This window comes from Schistocerca americana, chromosome 2 (genome assembly GCF_021461395.2).
Source record: "Schistocerca americana isolate TAMUIC-IGC-003095 chromosome 2, iqSchAmer2.1, whole genome shotgun sequence".
In the NCBI taxonomy this organism is placed as follows: domain Eukaryota; kingdom Metazoa; phylum Arthropoda; class Insecta; order Orthoptera; family Acrididae; genus Schistocerca; species Schistocerca americana.
In genome coordinates this window covers 687,231,625-687,250,886 of record NC_060120.1, presented here as the reverse complement: position 1 = coordinate 687,250,886, position 19,262 = coordinate 687,231,625, and the positions used below count along the sequence as shown (strand labels likewise).

Below are 19,262 nucleotides of genomic sequence, written 5' to 3'. Positions count from 1 at the left end.
ACACCGTAGCCATAACGTTTCCATCAGAAGGTGTGGTTTTGAATTTTTTTTTCTTGGGTGAATTTGCATGATGCCACTCCATTGATTTCTCTGGTGAAAAATGATGGAGCCATGTTTCATCATCTGTCACAATTCTTCCAAGAAATTTATCTCCACCATTCTCGTACTGTTCCAAAAGTTCGCTGCATACAGTTTTTGTTGTTTCTTTGTGACCCACTGTGAACATCCTGGGAACCCACCTGGCACAAACCTTTTTTAATGCCAACACTTTCAGAATTCTGCAAACACTTCCTTCCCCTATCCCAACGTAGTGTGACAATTCATTCACTGTGATCCGTCTGTCAGCAGTCACCAATTCGTTAACTCTCTGCACATTGTCTGGAGTGTGTGCAGTACGAGGTCGCTGCGAGGAAAATCCTCAATATTGCCGTGCCCACTTTCATCACGTAACCTGCTTGCCCACTGACTAACTGTACTGCGATCGACAGCAGCATCTCCATACCCTTTTTCAACCTCTTGTCGATGTTTCCCACTGTCTCGTTTTCACAGCACAGGAATTCTATGACAGCATGTTGCTTCTGACGAACGTCAAGTGTAGCAGCCATCTTAAAGACTTGCTGTGACGGCACCACTCACGGGAACAGGTTGAACTAAGTTTGAAAACAAGTGGGAAGGATGTATCTACACACTGTAAAACTTTCACACATGCAGAATGAAAACTGTATTTTTACAAAAATAGTGTGCATTTCTTTTTGGAGTGGCCCTTGTATGTCCAAATCCCCTTCTGTCTCCTGTCTCTCTCTCCATCTCCCCCTGCTGCTTTCTTTGCCCATCTCCTCCTCCTCCTCCTCCTCCTCCTCTTTCACCCTCTCTCTGTCCGTCATCTGCTTCCCTATTCTGTGTCAATCTTCTCTTCCCCTATTTCTGTGACCTTGAGCCTTGTTTATTGTTATTACAAATTCAGATTAGGTAGTTGCATTCTAATCATAAACCAATAAACCATAAATATAACTTTTCTGTTTGCTTGCAGTGTTTCAGTATTGTATATTTTGTTTGTACATTTATGTATTAAAAAGTATATAGTCCATATGTTTCTAAATTGTTGTTACAAAAAGTGCAAAAATCTGAAGTAAATCAGAAACATATATTTTGAGATTTTTGGTAACAGTGCTTTCAATTTATATGAAACACACATATATTTATATATTAAAGAATTAGCTACTTGAAAAACTTCAATTTTAAAATTTAATGTTATGTCAAAATTTCAAAGCAATTGGTGAAGAACTTTTGGAGATTTTGAACAAAACAGCATTTACATTTTTATAATGTATCCCCATTTAATACATACATATATTTCATATATACCGCATAGTGTTCCAGTAAGTATATGAAAACACATGGGTATTCAGATGCAATGTTATATCAAAATTTCAAAGCAATCTGTGAAGAATATTCAGAGATTTTAGATTTTAAAGAAACAAAGATCTACATTTATACTGACATAGAAAATATAGATGTTTTTAACGGCAAATCTCCAAAAATTTTGACCCATTGCTTTGAAATTTTTACAGCATGTTCTATTGGTATACACATTTGTTTTCATTTCTCTGTATTTTAAATATATGTAATACATAAATTTATATAAATTTAATAATAGGGAACATTGCTACAAAAAAATCTCAAAAAGTTGCAGATACATGTGTTCCACATAATGTATTAAAGAATTAGGTACCGGTACCTAAAAACATACATCTGTAGCAGCAAAATTTCATAGCAATGTGTCAAGTATTTTCACTGGTTAACGATTTTGAATAAACTAACATTTACATTTTTATAATGTTTCAACTTTTATTACATATATATTACGTATGCATTTCGCTTTTATTGTTTGCAAGACATCTTCAGTGGCAAATTTTTTGGATGTTGATTTACGTGATGTGTTCTCATCCCTTTGTTATAGCTGTTCTTCTGATAACGGCTATTTGAAATTTCTTTTTTTACATTTCACTCCATTAGGAATAAGAATACAGCATGTAGACCAAAAAATGTGAAATTTGCTACTGAAGATGCCTTGCAAAGAATAAAGGCAAAACAAGTATGACATAACAATTGTGTTTTATTCCGTTGTGATAGGTTGTCCCAAAGTAATAATAATTATCAACATATTGTAATAAAAGAAAGTTAGGCTTTAGAAAATACCTACAGACGAGTGCACATGTACTATCATCGTCAGTATTGTTCACTGTTGTCAGTGTTTTTTACTGTTATTGCTTTTTACTGTCATTTATGTTATTACTGTCATCATTGTTTTTCAATGTGATCCATATCTAAATGTTATATGTTTATGCTGTTTATGCTTGGATAACAGAAAATCCAGGATGGCCACAGTCTCCGCCCCCAGCAGCCAGAGACTGTGGTCATGTGTATGTGGGTTGCATCTGCGTGAATGTGTGTGAGCATGAGTATGTTATCTATTTCTGACAAAGGCCTTGTTGGCTGAAAGCTCAATTTCTGACAGTCTTTTTCTTGTGTCTATCTGCGACTCAGCATCATCACTGTATGGGGAGTGATAATATTGTTAATGCTGTAATTAGAATTTTTATGGAATATTCCGTCAGTTCTTGGAGGAACATAGACACATTAATAACATGAGAGCACAATATTAATGTTCCACAATAATATTTATTTAATAGTCCACTATGAACTGTCTTTCGGCTTCTTAGGCCATTGTCAGAAAATGTAATACTAAACAGATAGTCCACACAACTTCAATGGGAGTTCAAAGCTGTACAAAGATTGTTGCACAAAGATACGTGACATTTGTTTTGTATCAATATAGCCATAAAATGTTACATATCTTTTTACAACAAGCTTTGTACAGCTGTGAATTCTTGCTGAAGTTGTGTGGACTATCTGTTTAGTGCCCTAAGAAGCTGAAATCTGGTTCATAACAAACTATTAAATAAATATTGCTTATTCAAGTTATTAATAGTAATTAGGATATTTAAGGAGGGGAATTTAAAAATTCATGTGGGAAATAATATTTATTATGTTCCATTAGCTACAGCCATCTGGTGGCGGGCATGCTTACTTTTTAATGTGTTGTATGGCGAGAGTCAGTTTGGCTCTTAGTGTTGATTAAGTACTCTGACTAGATACTATGGAACCACAAGATATGTGATCAACTTATGCATCACAGCAATTATTGTAAACATTGTTTGTATAAAAGTTTGTTCCATCCTTTTAATGTTAGTTCTTTGTACCATAGATTTGATTTGAAGATGCTGTTAAAGTGAAACTTGTGATCAGGTGCAATAGTAAAAGGAATATAGTGACCAAGACAATAGTGTATTATTGAGCCAAACATGGTTGCAGACCCACTGAAACACGTTTTGTCAGAGGTAACGCAATATGACATGAATGCTTCCAGATGTCCCTATCTCTGATTGATGGGATAGGATATGCCTTTGGTGGGACCAGAAAAAAGAAGAAAGAGTAGGGTTTAACATCCCATCACAAACAACGTCATTAGAGATGGAGCGCAAACTTGGATTTGGTAAGAAAATCAGCCATGTCTTTTTCGAAGGAAGCACCCTGGCATCTACCTTAAGTGATGGGAGTGAATTGAGATGTGTTGGGTGTGTGCGTAAGACAAGTCATGCACCAAGGTCTTTTGCAGTGATGTGGCCCATATGGCAAGGGGTTGTGTTTTGTAGATTTTGTCAACAACAGAACACCTTTTTTTGGAGAGATGGGAAGGATTCTGAGAAGGTTTTCTTAAATTCAGGAAATAATAAAGGACAGCTAAAGCTTTGGCATATGGATGATATTGAATAATAAGGAGTGTGTGCCTTTTCTATCTGGAAATTTTTAACTTTGCCAGAATGAATATGACACTGTTGTGCAATATAAAAGGAAAGTTCTGTCAGAAAGGAAATAATTTAGGAGTAAAGGAGATCACTCCTCAAATATCAGAGGCATTGAGTCGTTGACAGGCACACACAAAATATAATGTACACACACACACACACACACACACACACACACACACACACACACACACACACACACCCCTGTGTACTTATGTCTGGTTCTTGGCAGCAGCTTTGTCATCAGTGCCTGCTAACTTGAAATTTGCTTTATGTTATTTCTGCAAAATGATGAAATGCATGGTATCAATGTTTTTAATGCAACTTCTGAACCTATTTGTCATTCGTAGGGCAGCTGCACCTTTGTTGCTCCACTACAACTTAATTAGGGCATGTTTTTGAGAACGGAAAAATCTTTCTAGTTGTTGCATCCAGAACACTTCCTGGCAGGTAATGGTTTTTTCCATGTATCCAGCTTTTGTTGTAGAGCTGTTCCTTGAAACTTTTGCACCTTGTGACTTAAGCAAGAAACTGGTGGTCAGTTTCCTATTTTTATCATCACCAGCCCATTCAGCATCACTCTGTCCTGTGATGTTGTAATCCCCATTTTTAGAAAACGATTGTTTGAAATCTGTAGTTCTTTTTAGATGTCAGAGCTTTCTGTTTACTGCTTGGGTTATTCCCGCATATGTAAAATTTGGCTTATTATCAAATTGTGCACACATTAATCTACCTATTGCCTCTCTTTATGGGGCATTCTTCATGGTAGCCCTTTTTCTCTGTCTTTGAAATAATTTTCTGAGTTAATACTTGGTTATTGTCTAGCGGCGTGGATACTGAATTACAGTTTTCCATGTTATCCTGTATTTGACTGAAAACTGATTTTAATAATGAGTCTGTTACACTCATAAAAGTCAACACTGGGTATCCCTCATAAATCGCTTCTCCAAGCTCTTTCTGTTTAAGTTGTTTCTTAAAGTAATTTTTGCCCTGTAGTTTGCTACTAAAAATCAGCATGTCATCTAAATAAACAATGAAGACAAATATTTCTGTTCTTTGCTTTTTTCTTGTAAACAAAGCAGTCATCTGTGGATTTCTTGAAATTTAAACATATTAGAGTATTACTAGTTTGGCGTTCCAATAGTAACTACTTTGTTTTATGCCATAGACTGTGTACTTTAAGTCTTTTAATGCTTTTATCTTTTATTGCTTTTTTAAATTGAAATCACTTGTGCACTTCAACATAAGTGCTGATGCATTGGATTTTACATACCATTCTTTATGTATGATTTCACCAGATGCTGGTAGTGTTAAAAATGTTTACTGACTCATTACTTTGAATGACTTTTTCTACTTGCCTCGCCTTAACTGCAACAATTCTTTAGTGTGTGCTGATATTCACAGCAGTTGTATCACCTTGTACCTAGAGGAATGTGGTGTGGATTTGTATGGTTTTCTTTATCGTTTCTTAGAGGATCTACATTCTTAACATTTGAACTGCCTCATGCATCATGCTTTAGCTCCTGTAGTATTTGTTCTTTATGGAACTCCCCATTATTGAAATATTGGAGTTCTGTCTGCCCATTATTATTGGTTTGTCACCATCGGACAACCCTACTATTACATTAAACCCTACCCACTCCACTTTCACTTTTAAAATTAAGACCATTCACTTAGTTTGACCTCTGAAAGTTCTTTGATATGTATTCTTCCAAAGACAAACAGCCCTGCTTTCCAGTTGTTAAGAATGTTCTTAGCAGTCCTATATTTTGGCCAAGTTCCACAGACTTATTTTAATTTCTCCAATTCTTCAGTCACAATTGACGTATTCCATAGACACATATAAGTGGGAGGGTCAACTGACAAGATCAATTAGCAATAGCAGTACACACTTTAATCTCATGGTGATCTCACCTATTATGCACTGCCAATAAGTCTTTGTGTTGCAAATAAGTTTTTATAGGAAACTGTCATGTGTCGTAAGTTTCTCTTCCTTTCTGTTTCTCAACTAATGGGAATAAATTAGCGCAGAAAGTAGACATAGTACCATCATTTTGTATCAGAGATACACGTGGTATCCTTTACTTCAAATAAGTTGCTCTTTTAGATAAATAATCCTGCTGAACTGGTTGTTGTGGTAACATAATATGTGTTCTTTTTTCCTTCTTCATCTTCATGAAAGGAGTACCGCTTGAAACTAAAAGAAATTATTTGTAATCAGTGGAAATGTAGTATAATCTACTACACAACATAAAAGCTAAAACATTTTCAGAAAGCATCCATAGAAATAGCCATAACAACAGCGGCAAATATGGACTTTTTAGTAGGGGCATGGATTCTAAGTTGTAATTTCCAAAAAGACTGGCTAGACAGCACAAACCAAAATAATGTTGCAGCAAATACCTGTTAGCTGGAAATATGGTGAAAATGTCGTGGGAAGTAGTTGGGTCATCAAAGAAAACTTCAAGTTTTAAAAATGGTAAGTTATGAAGCAAAAGATGGTTAAGTTTCAACATCACATCTATAGCTAGGTCCTTGAGAGGAGCGCAAGCTTGGACTGGATGTTAAAAGGGTGGGAATTCACCACAACCTTTGCAAAGGAATTGTTCCATCAATCTCGGTATGTGAATACAATAAATCATGAAAAATCTAAATCTGCATGACTAGATTAGTAAGTGGCCCAGCTCTTCTCAAAAGAATGTCAGTGCCTAAAATATCAGTGGGAAGTTTCAGCCTACTCTATGTATATACAAACAACATTTCATTTGTTGTTAAGCAAAATATAGACTACCAGGCATTCAAAATAATCTCCTGGAACTTACTGAGAGCACCCTCCAAGCAAATTTACACTCTCAGATGTCTAACAATAATTAACAAGTGGATTGTCACACAAAGGAAATTTATTTTAGTTCATCTGGGACAAACACACTACACAGTCAAATGCACACAGTGTCTTTTTAGGGAACTTGGGTTGGGAAGAAACAATTTAAATAAAAGCACGTTAGTAAAATTTTTATATATTTACACTAATACTGCATTTATGAAGAAGTTTCATCATTACATTATTGGAAACTATACAATGCTTCAGGGCTTACCACTTTTAAATTTATACCCAGCACCAGTTTACCATTCAACATTGGTTTTATATATGTATTTTTTTTATAAAAAGCACCAGCCAACATTTATAGAAATTTATCAGCCCAGTTACAATTAAGAGTTCTTTAACAAGACTAAATTATCAAAGTTGATAACATTCCACAAAAGGTAGGGGTCAGTCATAAGTTAGGCTGCATTTCAGAACCTCACTTACAGATGAGATACTTTTTTAAAGTAAATGCACAGAAATTTTCTGTCAGTACATTACATATTTTTAAACTGCATCACATTAAAGCATCAAAAATATGCTGATATTTACATCACTTACTATTACTTGAATTGGAAAATATTAGTATGATCAATTTACCTCCACATATCCAAATAATCATGTGCTGCCAGCTGGTTAGGTCTGTTACCTTACAATTGCACTGTCACACTTGGTGGCATAGTAAGTCAATACAACTGTATGTTTAAAGCTTCACTATTTTGCAATAGAATATTTACACCAGATTACTGGATTTTTATGTTTTATACTTTATTTAATTTTCAAGAACCTTTAAGAAATGCCAAATGTGCTAGTTGTTATTGTTTCACTCAGTCAGTTATGCTAGTCTTCTCCTTTTTTTCATTTTTTTTCTTCTTCAATAAATAGGAGAACAACATATTTGGTTGTTGGGTCTCTGTCCTTCTTGAGCATTTATGTGTTATATTCAACACTCTTATGATAAAGTTCCAAAAAATGTGGAGGACTAAGAAGTTTATTTATTTATTTTTAAAGTCTCTTCCAGTATCCATCACATTTGTGATAATAGTCATTTCTGTGTGATGACTAGTTTTGGACCATCACATCCATTTTCAAACTATAACTTCATTAGAAACTTGTATTTTTGGAAGCTCTTATGGACTCTCATATGTGTAATTCTTTATTTTAGTTGTATTTAAAAGGTTTCCTTGTATTTAAAACAGGTTTGGTCTGATTTAATTGAATATGTGATCCACAAATTTGTTAATGTACCTAAACAAACTCCAGTGGCTCTTCATCTACCATCTGAACAAAATGTTCAAATGAAAGACTCAGAAAGTATTAAAAGTGACAAAGATACAGGGTAAGAACATTTATCAATATTTAAGATCACATATGTAGTCTTTTACCTAATATCTATTATTCAGTGATAAGAGAATAAAGATACATCATATTAAATTGCCTAGTGAAGTCTAATGTGAATTTTCATTATTGTGCTGCAGGTGGTCAAAGGATGAGAAAGATAATTTATACTGGTACTATGTACAGAGTGCAAGGAGTTCTGACCCCTTTGGAAAGATGAAAGAAATGTATAATGAAAATGGATCTATCAACAAAACTAAAATTGGTGTAAGACAAACAACAATTTTGTCCTCATATAAAATCATCTCCTTTTTTTACATTAGGTCATATTATTACAAATGTAAATGTTATTTAAAGATGAGAATCTAGTATAGTTCAAATAATTAACTGGAAATAAAGTTTTTGACAGGGCTGTTATCTTAAGCATAACCTTTCCATAAGAGCAGAGAGAGAGAATTTTTTCAGTACATTGTAAAAAAAAGGACACATTGTCACATCAAATATTTTTTAGATGCCAAGCTTTGCAAATTATTCTTACATGAATTTTATTTTTGGCTACAACATAAATTAAACAGGAAAGAAATGGAGGTTAATTCAGCTTACTGAATATTGATCGTAATTTACAGGTTGCAAAATACTTCAGCAGATGAAGTGCAAGTAATTTTTGTGTCAGTAAAGATCAATGCTTAGTGTCAATCATATTCCCTGTTACCCACTGATGTGGACAATATACAGGAGGGATCACATTTATTGTCTAATTTTGAATTTCATCATTAACTCTAGGGAATTAGTATGTTCCTGCTAGTTATTTCTTCTCCTTTCATTAACATACTTGGTTGAAATGTAGAAATGGATTTTTGATAGAATTGGAAAATAACCGCCAACCAGTTTTCAGAATTAAAGGTTTATTAACCTTTTACCGTGGTTTCCACGAATATAAATTTGTCTTCTTCAGAAAGATAGTAGACATCTAAAATCATGTATTGACATAAATGGATGTTGAAGCTACAAGGCTAATAAATAAATCATGTCTGTAGAGTGTAGAATGTGTAACACAATATGGGTAATTTTTCTTGAATAGTCACGACATTTAGCCAGTGACCTAGATGTGCCCTCCAAAAATACATCAGGTTTACATTTCCCTCTGGTTTAAACTTTGGAAATTGATTGGGAAAACTTGTTCCATTTCCCAGTTGCAATTCCTCAATTAGCTCTCCTGACAATAGTTTTCATTTATTCATCTCCTCTTTCATTTTCGTGAGCTCATCCCAGAATTTCGGTAATTCCTCCCCATGCCTATCTGAGAGAACTGCATACTGTGTTGTACTGACAGTTGATTCAACTTTTGTTAGTACCTTCTGTTCTATGAAGTCAGTTACATGATCCTGTAAACTAGCAAAGGTGGAAGTAGAAATAATCCTTAAAATGGATTCCTTGGTTTGTCCTTGTACTGTCAATCTCTATTGTGTGTCAGAGATTTGTTGCTCTTCCATAAAATCTTGCATTCCTCACGTCATTATTTACCTCATGAAATTGTTCATCAACCTTCTCTTTTACTTGATTGCACTGTTTATGTATCTTGTCGTGTTACTCCCCAGTTAACATCTTTTTTACAGTTTTCAACTTAGTAATTTTAGCATTTATCTGTTTCTCCTCTTGTCAAGATGCCCTAATGTTTTTCTCTAAACTTGTTTTCATGTCACCAAACTTGGTTAATAAGTTAGTAACACATGAAGTTTTAGCTTCTATAGTTGATATTTCATCTCTAAATCCGCTATAGTGTTATTCAAATCCTGTAACAACTCAGGGACATTTGTTGCTACACCTCTGGTAACCATTGGCATGCACTAACAAAATCACTGTCACACAATTCTAATTTGATGTTTATTTCTGCAGCACCACAAAGACTCAGTATATAACCAACAATAGAAAACTTTGGTCACTCAAAGCTGTTGTGCTCCCAGTAGCAAACACATGCCAAACCCAACCACCCCAGGTTAGTTGTCTGTGGCTGACATTGGAATTAGCAGTGCTGCTGACACATGTGTTGTGCTTTTCTTTCCACTTGTGCACTTATTTGTTTCCTTAATGGAGTCACTGTCGAGGGATTCAGCAATTTCTCTTTGTAATATTTACTTTTTGTAGAATTTGTTGATTTTCTGTGCAAATGACAGTTCATACACTGCTGCAAATCCAAGCTGTTGCCTTCATTGCTAGGGACAACGATGTTGTGTTCTGACAAAACCTTCCTTCTTTGATCTTTTATTTGCATTTTAAAGCAAACTTATTTCTTTTTCTTAATAAAATCTTCTTATTCACCTGTTTCAAAGGGCACCAGAATGGAATGGAATGCACCTTCTGTTGTTCAGGTGCCCTGTGGAGGTAGATTTTATAGGCTGCAAGCTTTGTGGTCACTGTTTTTGCGTGACTGGACCATGTTGCTATGTCTTGAGGCAGCAGACTCTCTTCTCGAAGTGCCAAGTCCATACCAGCTAGAAATCTCAAACACCAGTCACTACAAAATAAATTCACAACTGCTCCTTTATCACAAATGTATTTTACCTTCGTTATTACATTCCATGTTAGACTTTACTATAACAAAGCTTTAACAAAGCTCACAATACATATTCCTCTTTGTCATTTAGCTACACCTATCTTTTATGAGTCTCCCTTGACAAGTGACATCATGACCATTGTCTTGCATGATATTTAATGTATTCACAATTGCGAATAATGACAACCATCAGCATGAGAATGGAATGACAGTAATGAAAATTTGTGCTGGAGTGGGACTCAAACCCGGATCTCCCGCTTACTGCAAGCATGAAATACATTGCGAATACATTAAATGTATTTCATAAAGGCTCTAGTCACCGAAGTGCCTGTTCGTTTGGACGTGCATGCATGTCCACTTGAACTTTGCATCATAATCAGAATAACACAGGCACTGCAATATAGTATTTTCTTGCACGATGGGGTTCTGTGGTCCCCAGTGAAACTCTGAGGTGGGATGGCATTTTCATGGAATAACTTTCCCAGTGAGCAGGTGTCTCCATCATGTGGGCAGGAATCCATGTGCCCACCACCCCTGCCTTTGCAGATACACTACATTCACTTTTGCTCCCATGACATGCATAAAAGAAACAAAATTTACCACACAATGTGAGGCCCAAAACAAATACTTAATTACTAAAATAACAAAAATGCTTCTTCAAGGTCATAACTCTCCTTCTTCGGTTAGAGAGAAGAGTGAATAGCACACCACTTTCCCCAAAGTGATATGTTACACCTCAATGGCCAGCCATAGGCTGTGTGACAGGTGACCTGTGGTTACGTGGCAGCAGGTGTCATAGTGTAGGCATTTATGATACCACATTTCTACCCATCATATGCTTTACTGTGGTGGTGTACTAAGTGGGGCCACAGCAATGATGAGGGGGCCAAGCTGGAGGCAGAGAGATGAGGTCAGACTAGGAGCTGGATACAGACATGACTGACTCGCATTCCAGCATTTGCTGCATGGGCCCCCAGAAAACTGGAAGGAAAACCAGAGGCAGAATGCAGCTCCTGCCCCTCCTGGCATGGACAATCCTGCAGTGGCATAGACAAGTCTAGGTCCAAGGGCATCTTAGTAAATGCTGGTGAAGAGGATGGTGATTGTGGCTGGGACAGCAGGAGGAGCAGCATCCATGGCATCAATTGCAGCTGCAACTGCACTGCAAGTGGCCACAGTACCATAGGCTGCAATGTGAGGGGACATGATGCCTGTGGCTGCAGTGGTGGAGGGAGTGGTCACTGTGTCTGAGGTGACTCAGGCTATGAAGGCTTCAGTGGTCGTGACACGGGGGAATCACTCCAGAAGTGCCATGTGGCAGACACGAAACCCGCTTAGGATAACTGCCATGGGAGAAATCATCTCCTGAAACAGTCTCTAGAACAGAAATGCCTGCAGCAGGATCATGAACAGCATGAGAGCACAGGTGATTCTGATGTCTGTGATGATGGTGTCCTAAATAACATGGTTTGCTCTGCCCACCTACCTGACAGTAATGCTGGGTTCCCATGAATGATCACCGTTAAAGACCCTGAAATACACGTTGGCATTGGCCTGGAATTTTGAGGGATCTGGAAGAGTGCTTTTGGACTAAAGGAGATACAGGAGATGTAGCGTTGTCCAGTGAGACCTGCCATACAGATGTTCAGCTAACAACTTATCTCCCTGAGGCTTGCACGGTATGTTGATAAGAACAGGGGCAGAGCAATTTCTTTGGAGTGAAACTGACTTACCTTGGACATCTGCACTTTGAAGGTACACACGAATTGTTCCACTTCACCATTAGACTTCAGTGAGAAAGGTGCTGTTCTGATGTGTGTGATGCTGTTGGCCTTGCAGAAAGCCACAAATTCTTTTGAAGTCAGTTGCGAGCCATTATGAGATACAATAGTAGTTGATAATCCTTCTTGGCAGAATATAGATGCTAGAGCCCAGATCATGCTGGCCAACACTTTGGAATGCAGAGGGACCACAAAAGGAAATTTGAAAAAAGTGTCCACCATGATAAGCCATCGCGAATCCCAAAATAGCCCTGCAAGATTGTCGGTGCCAATTGAAAACCTTTTAGCATGGAGCAGGCAGGTTCCCATCACATTCTTGGCAATGCATTATCATGTGTTCAATATCTTTGTCCATCTCCAGCCACGTGCAGTATTGCCTGGCCAACTGCTTTTAACAGATGATGCCTCAAAGTCCTTTATGAAGTAAGTCCAAAACCTGCTGCTGCAAAGATACCAGGATCAGCACTTGGGTCTGGAATACAGCCCCATTTTGGACCAAAAGGCAATCTACTGGGAAAACCAACGTAAAAGGAGCTGAAGGGTACTGCCCTACCCTGTGGACCTGGTGATTTGATAGTGGTCAGTCAGAGAGGTAACCACGGTGGTTTCATCGGTCTGTTCAATATAAAAGCAAGCACCCTCAGAAGAATCAAACACAGCATCTGATTCGACAAGAAGGTGAGATAAAGTATTTGTATTGGTATGGCATGCCGCTGGGTGTTAAAGTATTTTATAAATGTAATTGGCCAGGGTAAGCACCCAATGTTGGAGATTTTGTGTCATCTGGATGAACACAGGTTTGGCTCAATGGAATTGACTGGAGAGGGGCTTGTAGTCCGTCCAGCAGAAAAAAATTTCCATACATAAAGATACTGATGAAACTTGGAAATGCCTTAAATGATTGCCAAGTATTCCTTCTCTTGTTGATTGTAATTAACCTGAGATGTGTTGAGAAATTTCAATAAAAAAGCAATTGGATGGTCTATGGCATTGATCTCATGGATCATCGTAACTAAGCAAGATTTTTTTAATTTTTTTAATGCATGGAAAGCCTTTACTTGCTGAGGCAATGAGGCAAAAGAGACATTCTTCTCTCTAAAAGCTAATAAGGGGGTCACAAACTGAGCAGCATTAGGGATGAAGCGAAGATGTTATGAGATCTTGCCAAGGACAGCTTGGAGTTGCCCAAGATTCTTCAGAGGTGGGGGCTTCCAAATAGCCTCCAAGTGCCTGGTGAAAGGTTGACACCACAGTAGTCAATGATGTGGCTGATGTATTCGATTTGGGCACATGAAAATTCATATTTCTCCTGGTTGCATCAGAGTCCTGCATCAGTGAGGGTTTCGAAGAGACAGACTAGGTTCCGGAGGTGCTCCTCTTGAGTCCTGCCAGAGGTGATGATATCATTCACATAATTGGAGCAAGAGTGGATCTTCAGTGACAGTCGCTCTAAAAACTGTTGGAAGATGGCTGGAGTGGAAGTGCTGCCAAAGGGTAGATGCTGACACTGTAACAGCCCAATATAAGTGTTGATGATGAGGAAAGATTTTGTTGCATTATCCAGAAGGAGTTGCAAGTAGGTGTACTTGAGATCTATCTTTGAGAAGAACATGACCCTTTGTAATTTATCCATTAAGTGTAGGGGGCAAGGGAGAGGGTACAAATCCACATCAGACTGTGCATTGACAGTGGAATTAAAATCTGCACAAAGACGTAGTTGTCTATTGGGCTTTCTGATGATGACAAGGGGTGATACCCATTGACTGGCGGTGGCTGGCATGTATATATCTCAACTCTGCCTCAACTTCCTCCTGAATGGTGTAGGGGGACACCTCTTGCTTTGATGAATCGCAGGTGGGCTGTATCTTTCAAGATAATGTGGGCAAAAAAGTCTTTTGCCTTACCCAAAGAGTCCTCAAAAAGCTGACTGCATTTGTCACAGAGCTACATGATGCTGTTGTGGAGACTGTGGGAATTGATCACTGCTATATTATCTGGGATTTGGAGGCTAAAAATATTAAAGACATTGAGGCCAGATATTTTAGGACTGTTGTAAGAGTGAAGTATGTGACTGGAATTACATTTCTTGTAGATCTGCACTACATCTGTAGAGGACATGTGCCCAGGAAGGTGATGTGGTCCCCATTGTATGTAGTGGGAGCCTGTTTTGAGGTTCAAGCTATGAGTAGCCAAGCTATTTCAGACATGCACCTATTGATAATGTACCAGAAGCCCCAGTATCCAGCTGGAATTGGACATCCTGGTTCTGAATACGCAGCAGAATGAAAAGTTTCTGTGGCTCACATACAAGCACCAAGGGATGTTGAGAGTGACTGATAGCCTAGGATGATTCCTGCACAGTGGAACTGCTGTAAAAGGTTTGAACCAGGAATGACTCATCACAAACCAACTGGTTCAGGAGTTCGACGTCATTGACATCGACCTGATGGACACCATGGCTTCAGAACTGTGGGTGGCTGTGTTAACATACACATCCTGTAATATGTTTGAGCAAAAAAGCATTTGATTTGGCAGATGTAGCACTGAGGGCAGGATTGCAATTTGTCACTGTTATGCAGCCGTTGCAGGTCTGCCATAGGTTGTTTATGGTGCCCAGCAGAGGCAGAACCCCTATGTGGAGAAGGCCAATGGGTCTCAATAGCGCGCATCACAGGTGGCAACATTTCCAGCTCTGCAGTATCAAACAATTCGCGTGCCTCGATTATACGAATTACATCCTCAAGTAAGGGGTCCAGTAGTTTGAGGAATTCTGCCCAAAGTTGTGAATCAGTAACATTTTGAACAGTAATGTTCCACGACATGGTATATGCATACAGTTTACAACAGGGACATACTAATTTGTAGGTGCGAGTCAAGCACCAAAACTCCATGAGCCACTCTTGATGGAACATGGCAGTTTGGAACTTCATGTGAAAGAACTAATACCATGCAACAGTAAGCACTACCTGGGAGTCTTGAAGAGCAATCAAAAAGATGCTTTCCCCCAAAATGTAAAGCTCAGCACCATCTGCTCCAGAAATCAAACAAAAATTGTACAATGATACCCCATTGGAGATGATTAGACTCAGAATTGGAAACAAGGATGTGCCTATACAACATCCAGCCTCTGTCACCAATAATTTGTTGTAGCCATGAATGATGGAACAACATATAACAGAAAGTGTGAGTAATCAATGGGGTTTATTCCTCTACAAGTAAAGACAGGAAAACTGAATAGAGCAACACTTCAATAACTGAACTAGCATTGCCTCTGGTATGGTGGTCAGCAAGATCTATGGATGAACCAAATGGCTTGACTGTCAAGTAGAAATAATTCCTGTATAGTCTAGTCCCAGGATAGACGATAGTCCAGACGAGGGCAAACAGAATGATGTGGCATCTAGTTTTTAGCAACCGTGAAATCCAAGACAGTACTGCTGAGTGAGGTACTGTGCACACTTATAAAGCCCTGGCAGTGTAGGATTTTGCTTGGCATCAATGAGTTGACAATGGAGTAGCAAAGCATGATTGGTGTAATACTGGCATGCAGCTATTTGACATGGGTGCACTGGAGGCAGCTACATGCATGGGCCATGTCTGCGCAGTCCAGCTGGAAGGCAGTGCATGTGACCCAGGCATGGGTGGCTGTAGGCCATGTGACTTGTGACCTGCGACCACATGGTGGCAGGTACCATGGTGTAGGCATTGATGATACCACATTATCATATAATATAAATGTAAGGGCTATGCAGTCATTAGAAATCATTGGTGAAAGCCTGAGACTGTAGAAATAATGGTTTTGTTTGTGATAAAATACTGCTGGTCATGATTTTTCTTTAGTATCCTGTGCGACACTTTTCAGAAATAATTTCCATTATCAAATGTGTTTTTCATGTGTTATAGCTTTTATGTGTGATGTTTGTGATATGTGAGCTTCTCCATTATTCTAGTGCCTTTATTGTGTTTATACATTACAGTAAAGGCACCAGAATACTGCAGCAGCTCACATATCACAAACATCACACATAAAATCTATAATACACAGTATGCACTTGATGGTGGGAATTATTTCCTGAAATACATTGTATAGGAAATAAATAGAGGAAAATAAATGTCATTTATAACAAACAAAACCACTGATGGAAGTGAAACGTGAGTGACAAAATTTGCCGACAAGAAGATAGAACCTTTTTAAAATTGTGATATTGAAGAATGCTGAGGATTTGAAGGGTGGCTAGGATAATTAAGAGAGAGGTACTGAATTGAACTAGGGAGAAAATTGTGGCACAACTTGACTAAAATAAGGGACTGAATGATGGAGATAAGTGTATGTGCATGGTAGGGGAGGGGGGAGACGTGGTTTGGAGTATTGACAAATGTTAGTTTCATCTGTATTCACACTTTCCACTTTTGTATTTACACATGACCATCCCAGTAAATTATGTTGACACAGCACAGGAAAAATAATCAGATAATGAGATCCGGTAATGTGAGTAGACATTTCTTAGAATCCATGAGGAATCTTTCACTTTGTGATGGAATGCGTGATGTTTCAAAATTTTCTGGAAGATTAAAACTGTGTGTTGGACCAGGATTTAAACACAGAAACTTGCCAGTTGTGGGCAATTCTCTTACTGAGTGAGCTATCCACACAATAAAGATCATGTTCCAGGTGCAGTGCCTGCCATTATCAAAAGTAGCACACACTCCACCGTAGAGTCAGATTCATTCTGGAAATAATCCCCATGGCTGTGGCTAAGCCATTTTTCCACATTATGCTTTCTCCCAGGAGTGTCACTCCAGCCTCTGTGAAGTTCAGAAAGTATGAGAAAACTATTGGCAGAAACAAAGCTGAGAAGACAGGTCATGAGCCATGCTGTCAGTAAGAGAAATGACTATGAAAAGCAATGTCCTGCTTTCAGGATGGAGTCTGGCTCACAGTTTTAATCTGCCAAAAAAATTCTTAGTAAAATTTTCTGTTTTATTCTCAGAGAATACAGTTTCTTTGGAGAAACATCAGCATTTATAGTTTTTATGATGCTGTTTTGTACCCTGAAAAGCACTTTTGGCAATGAGTCCAATGTTAGATTGTGTTGTGCTGTGCATAGAAAGAACTAGATCTTTTTGAGGACAAGTGAAGGATGAAACTTTTAAGTATAATGTTCTACTGTTCATATTATCCTCCTCTCTCAACAAGGAATACAAGAAACGAAGGATGAAAATGCACTGGGTGAACTTTACCTCAAGTATTACAATAAAGGAACAGTGTCCTTGTAAGCACACACTTTGTTTCATTGGGCTAGCTTTTACTAGGTGTGTTAGAAAAGTAATGAGACTGATTTTTTTGCCTACCAAAGTTTTTAGTTTTTTCAAACAACAACATTGTCTCCTTCAAAGTAGTTCCCCTCGGCAGCTACACATCAGTTGAGTTGTTATTCCAGTCTTGGCAGCAGCACTGAAAGGCTTCAACTGGTAGGCCTTTAACGTGCCAGTCACATTCTTTTGAATGTTCTCGAGTCCCAAAATACCTCATTTTAAGACATTTTTCAGTTTTGGGAAAAGAAAATGTCACAAGGTCTCATATTAGGTGAATAGGAGGGCGGCAGGGGGCTGTGGAACACCAGTAATGTCTTTTGAGGTAAAAAAAAGTCCATGATAGAAGTGGCTATGTGACATGAGGTGTTTTCATGATGCAACATCCCCTAGTCTGCAGTGTGAACTCTCAATCAATTGAACCTTTTAAATCAACATTGTCTTGATTTTGGGTTTGCTCATTCAAGCTTTATGGTTGAGGAGATGTCTCAGTGTGCCACTCCTCACTTCACTCCTTTGTCTCTAGATTGTACTAAAATCCAGAATTCATCATATCACTGAACCATTTGCGGTCATTGGCAATCTTCCAAAGAAGATCAATACACAGGTTTCTTTGATAGTCCTTTTGCTCGGCTGTGAGATTTTTTGGCACCATTTTGGGACAAACTTTCACATGTTATTGTTAAACATCGGCCTGATCTCAAAAGTGCACTCACATTTTTGATGATGTTTTCATTGAGTTTTGAAATTAAACTTCTCCCTGAGTGAGGTTCCCTTTGTTCTTGGCCTTCCAAAAATAATATTTGCCAGTGAAAAACTTGTGCTTTTGATAAGGAATGTTCCCCATAGACTTGTTTCAACTTTTCAAAGGATGCATGAGCAGATTACTGAAGTTTAACACAAAACTTGATTACAAAATGTTGTTCTAAATTCCTCTGTTCCATTTTTTGTAACACGGAGCAAAAACACAATGTCACTGATGGTGCTTTCAAAAATCACAGATGGCTGTACAGAGATGAAACTCAGCCTGAACATCTGGAAGAAATGAACACAGTTAGAACAAAACAGAATTACCAGGTTGCTTGCAGTGTCAGCATCAGTAGTTTTCTCATACACCTTGTATGTAGCTTTACACAGAATAGCTGTCTGCATACTGAAAACGTCAAAATCTGATTAATATATGTTAGAGTTTAGGAGAATTCATACTTCCAAGTTCAGATATTGTATAAATTGTGGAAGTGAATAATAAGGTAGTCTTTTACTTTGTTTTTGAATAACTGGACATTTTCAGTTTCTTTTCTGGTGATTAGTGTGTTCCTGTGCACTAGAATATAAAACTCCATCCTGAACTTAAAAGCCAAAAAGCCATAGGGAGAGGATGAAATTCAGATCTTTTACATTGTTTATGTTTTAAAAGGTAATTTAATAGTATAAACAATTGATTAGCTCAAATAACTCTTTTGACAGTTACATATTGCATCATAAAATACCTGCAGTCCTATTTCAATTTTTCGTTTCCTCTCGCAAAACAACTGATTCATTCT

The 19,262-nt window shown here is 37.8% G+C and overlaps 1 protein-coding gene across 4 annotated transcripts in view; it reads left to right on the top strand.

Moving 5' to 3' along the window:
• The window catches only part of LOC124592677 (protein timeless), a 396,167-nt gene that overhangs the window by 321,650 nt on the left and 55,255 nt on the right, over positions 1–19,262 (top strand). For all 4 annotated transcript variants that reach the window (XM_047131864.1, XM_047131861.1, XM_047131860.1 and 1 more), the window contains 2 exons: positions 7,932–8,071; positions 8,211–8,337. In XM_047131864.1, the coding sequence (XP_046987820.1) occupies positions 7,932–8,071; positions 8,211–8,337 (267 nt within the window). The remainder of the gene's footprint in view (positions 1–7,931; positions 8,072–8,210; positions 8,338–19,262) is intronic.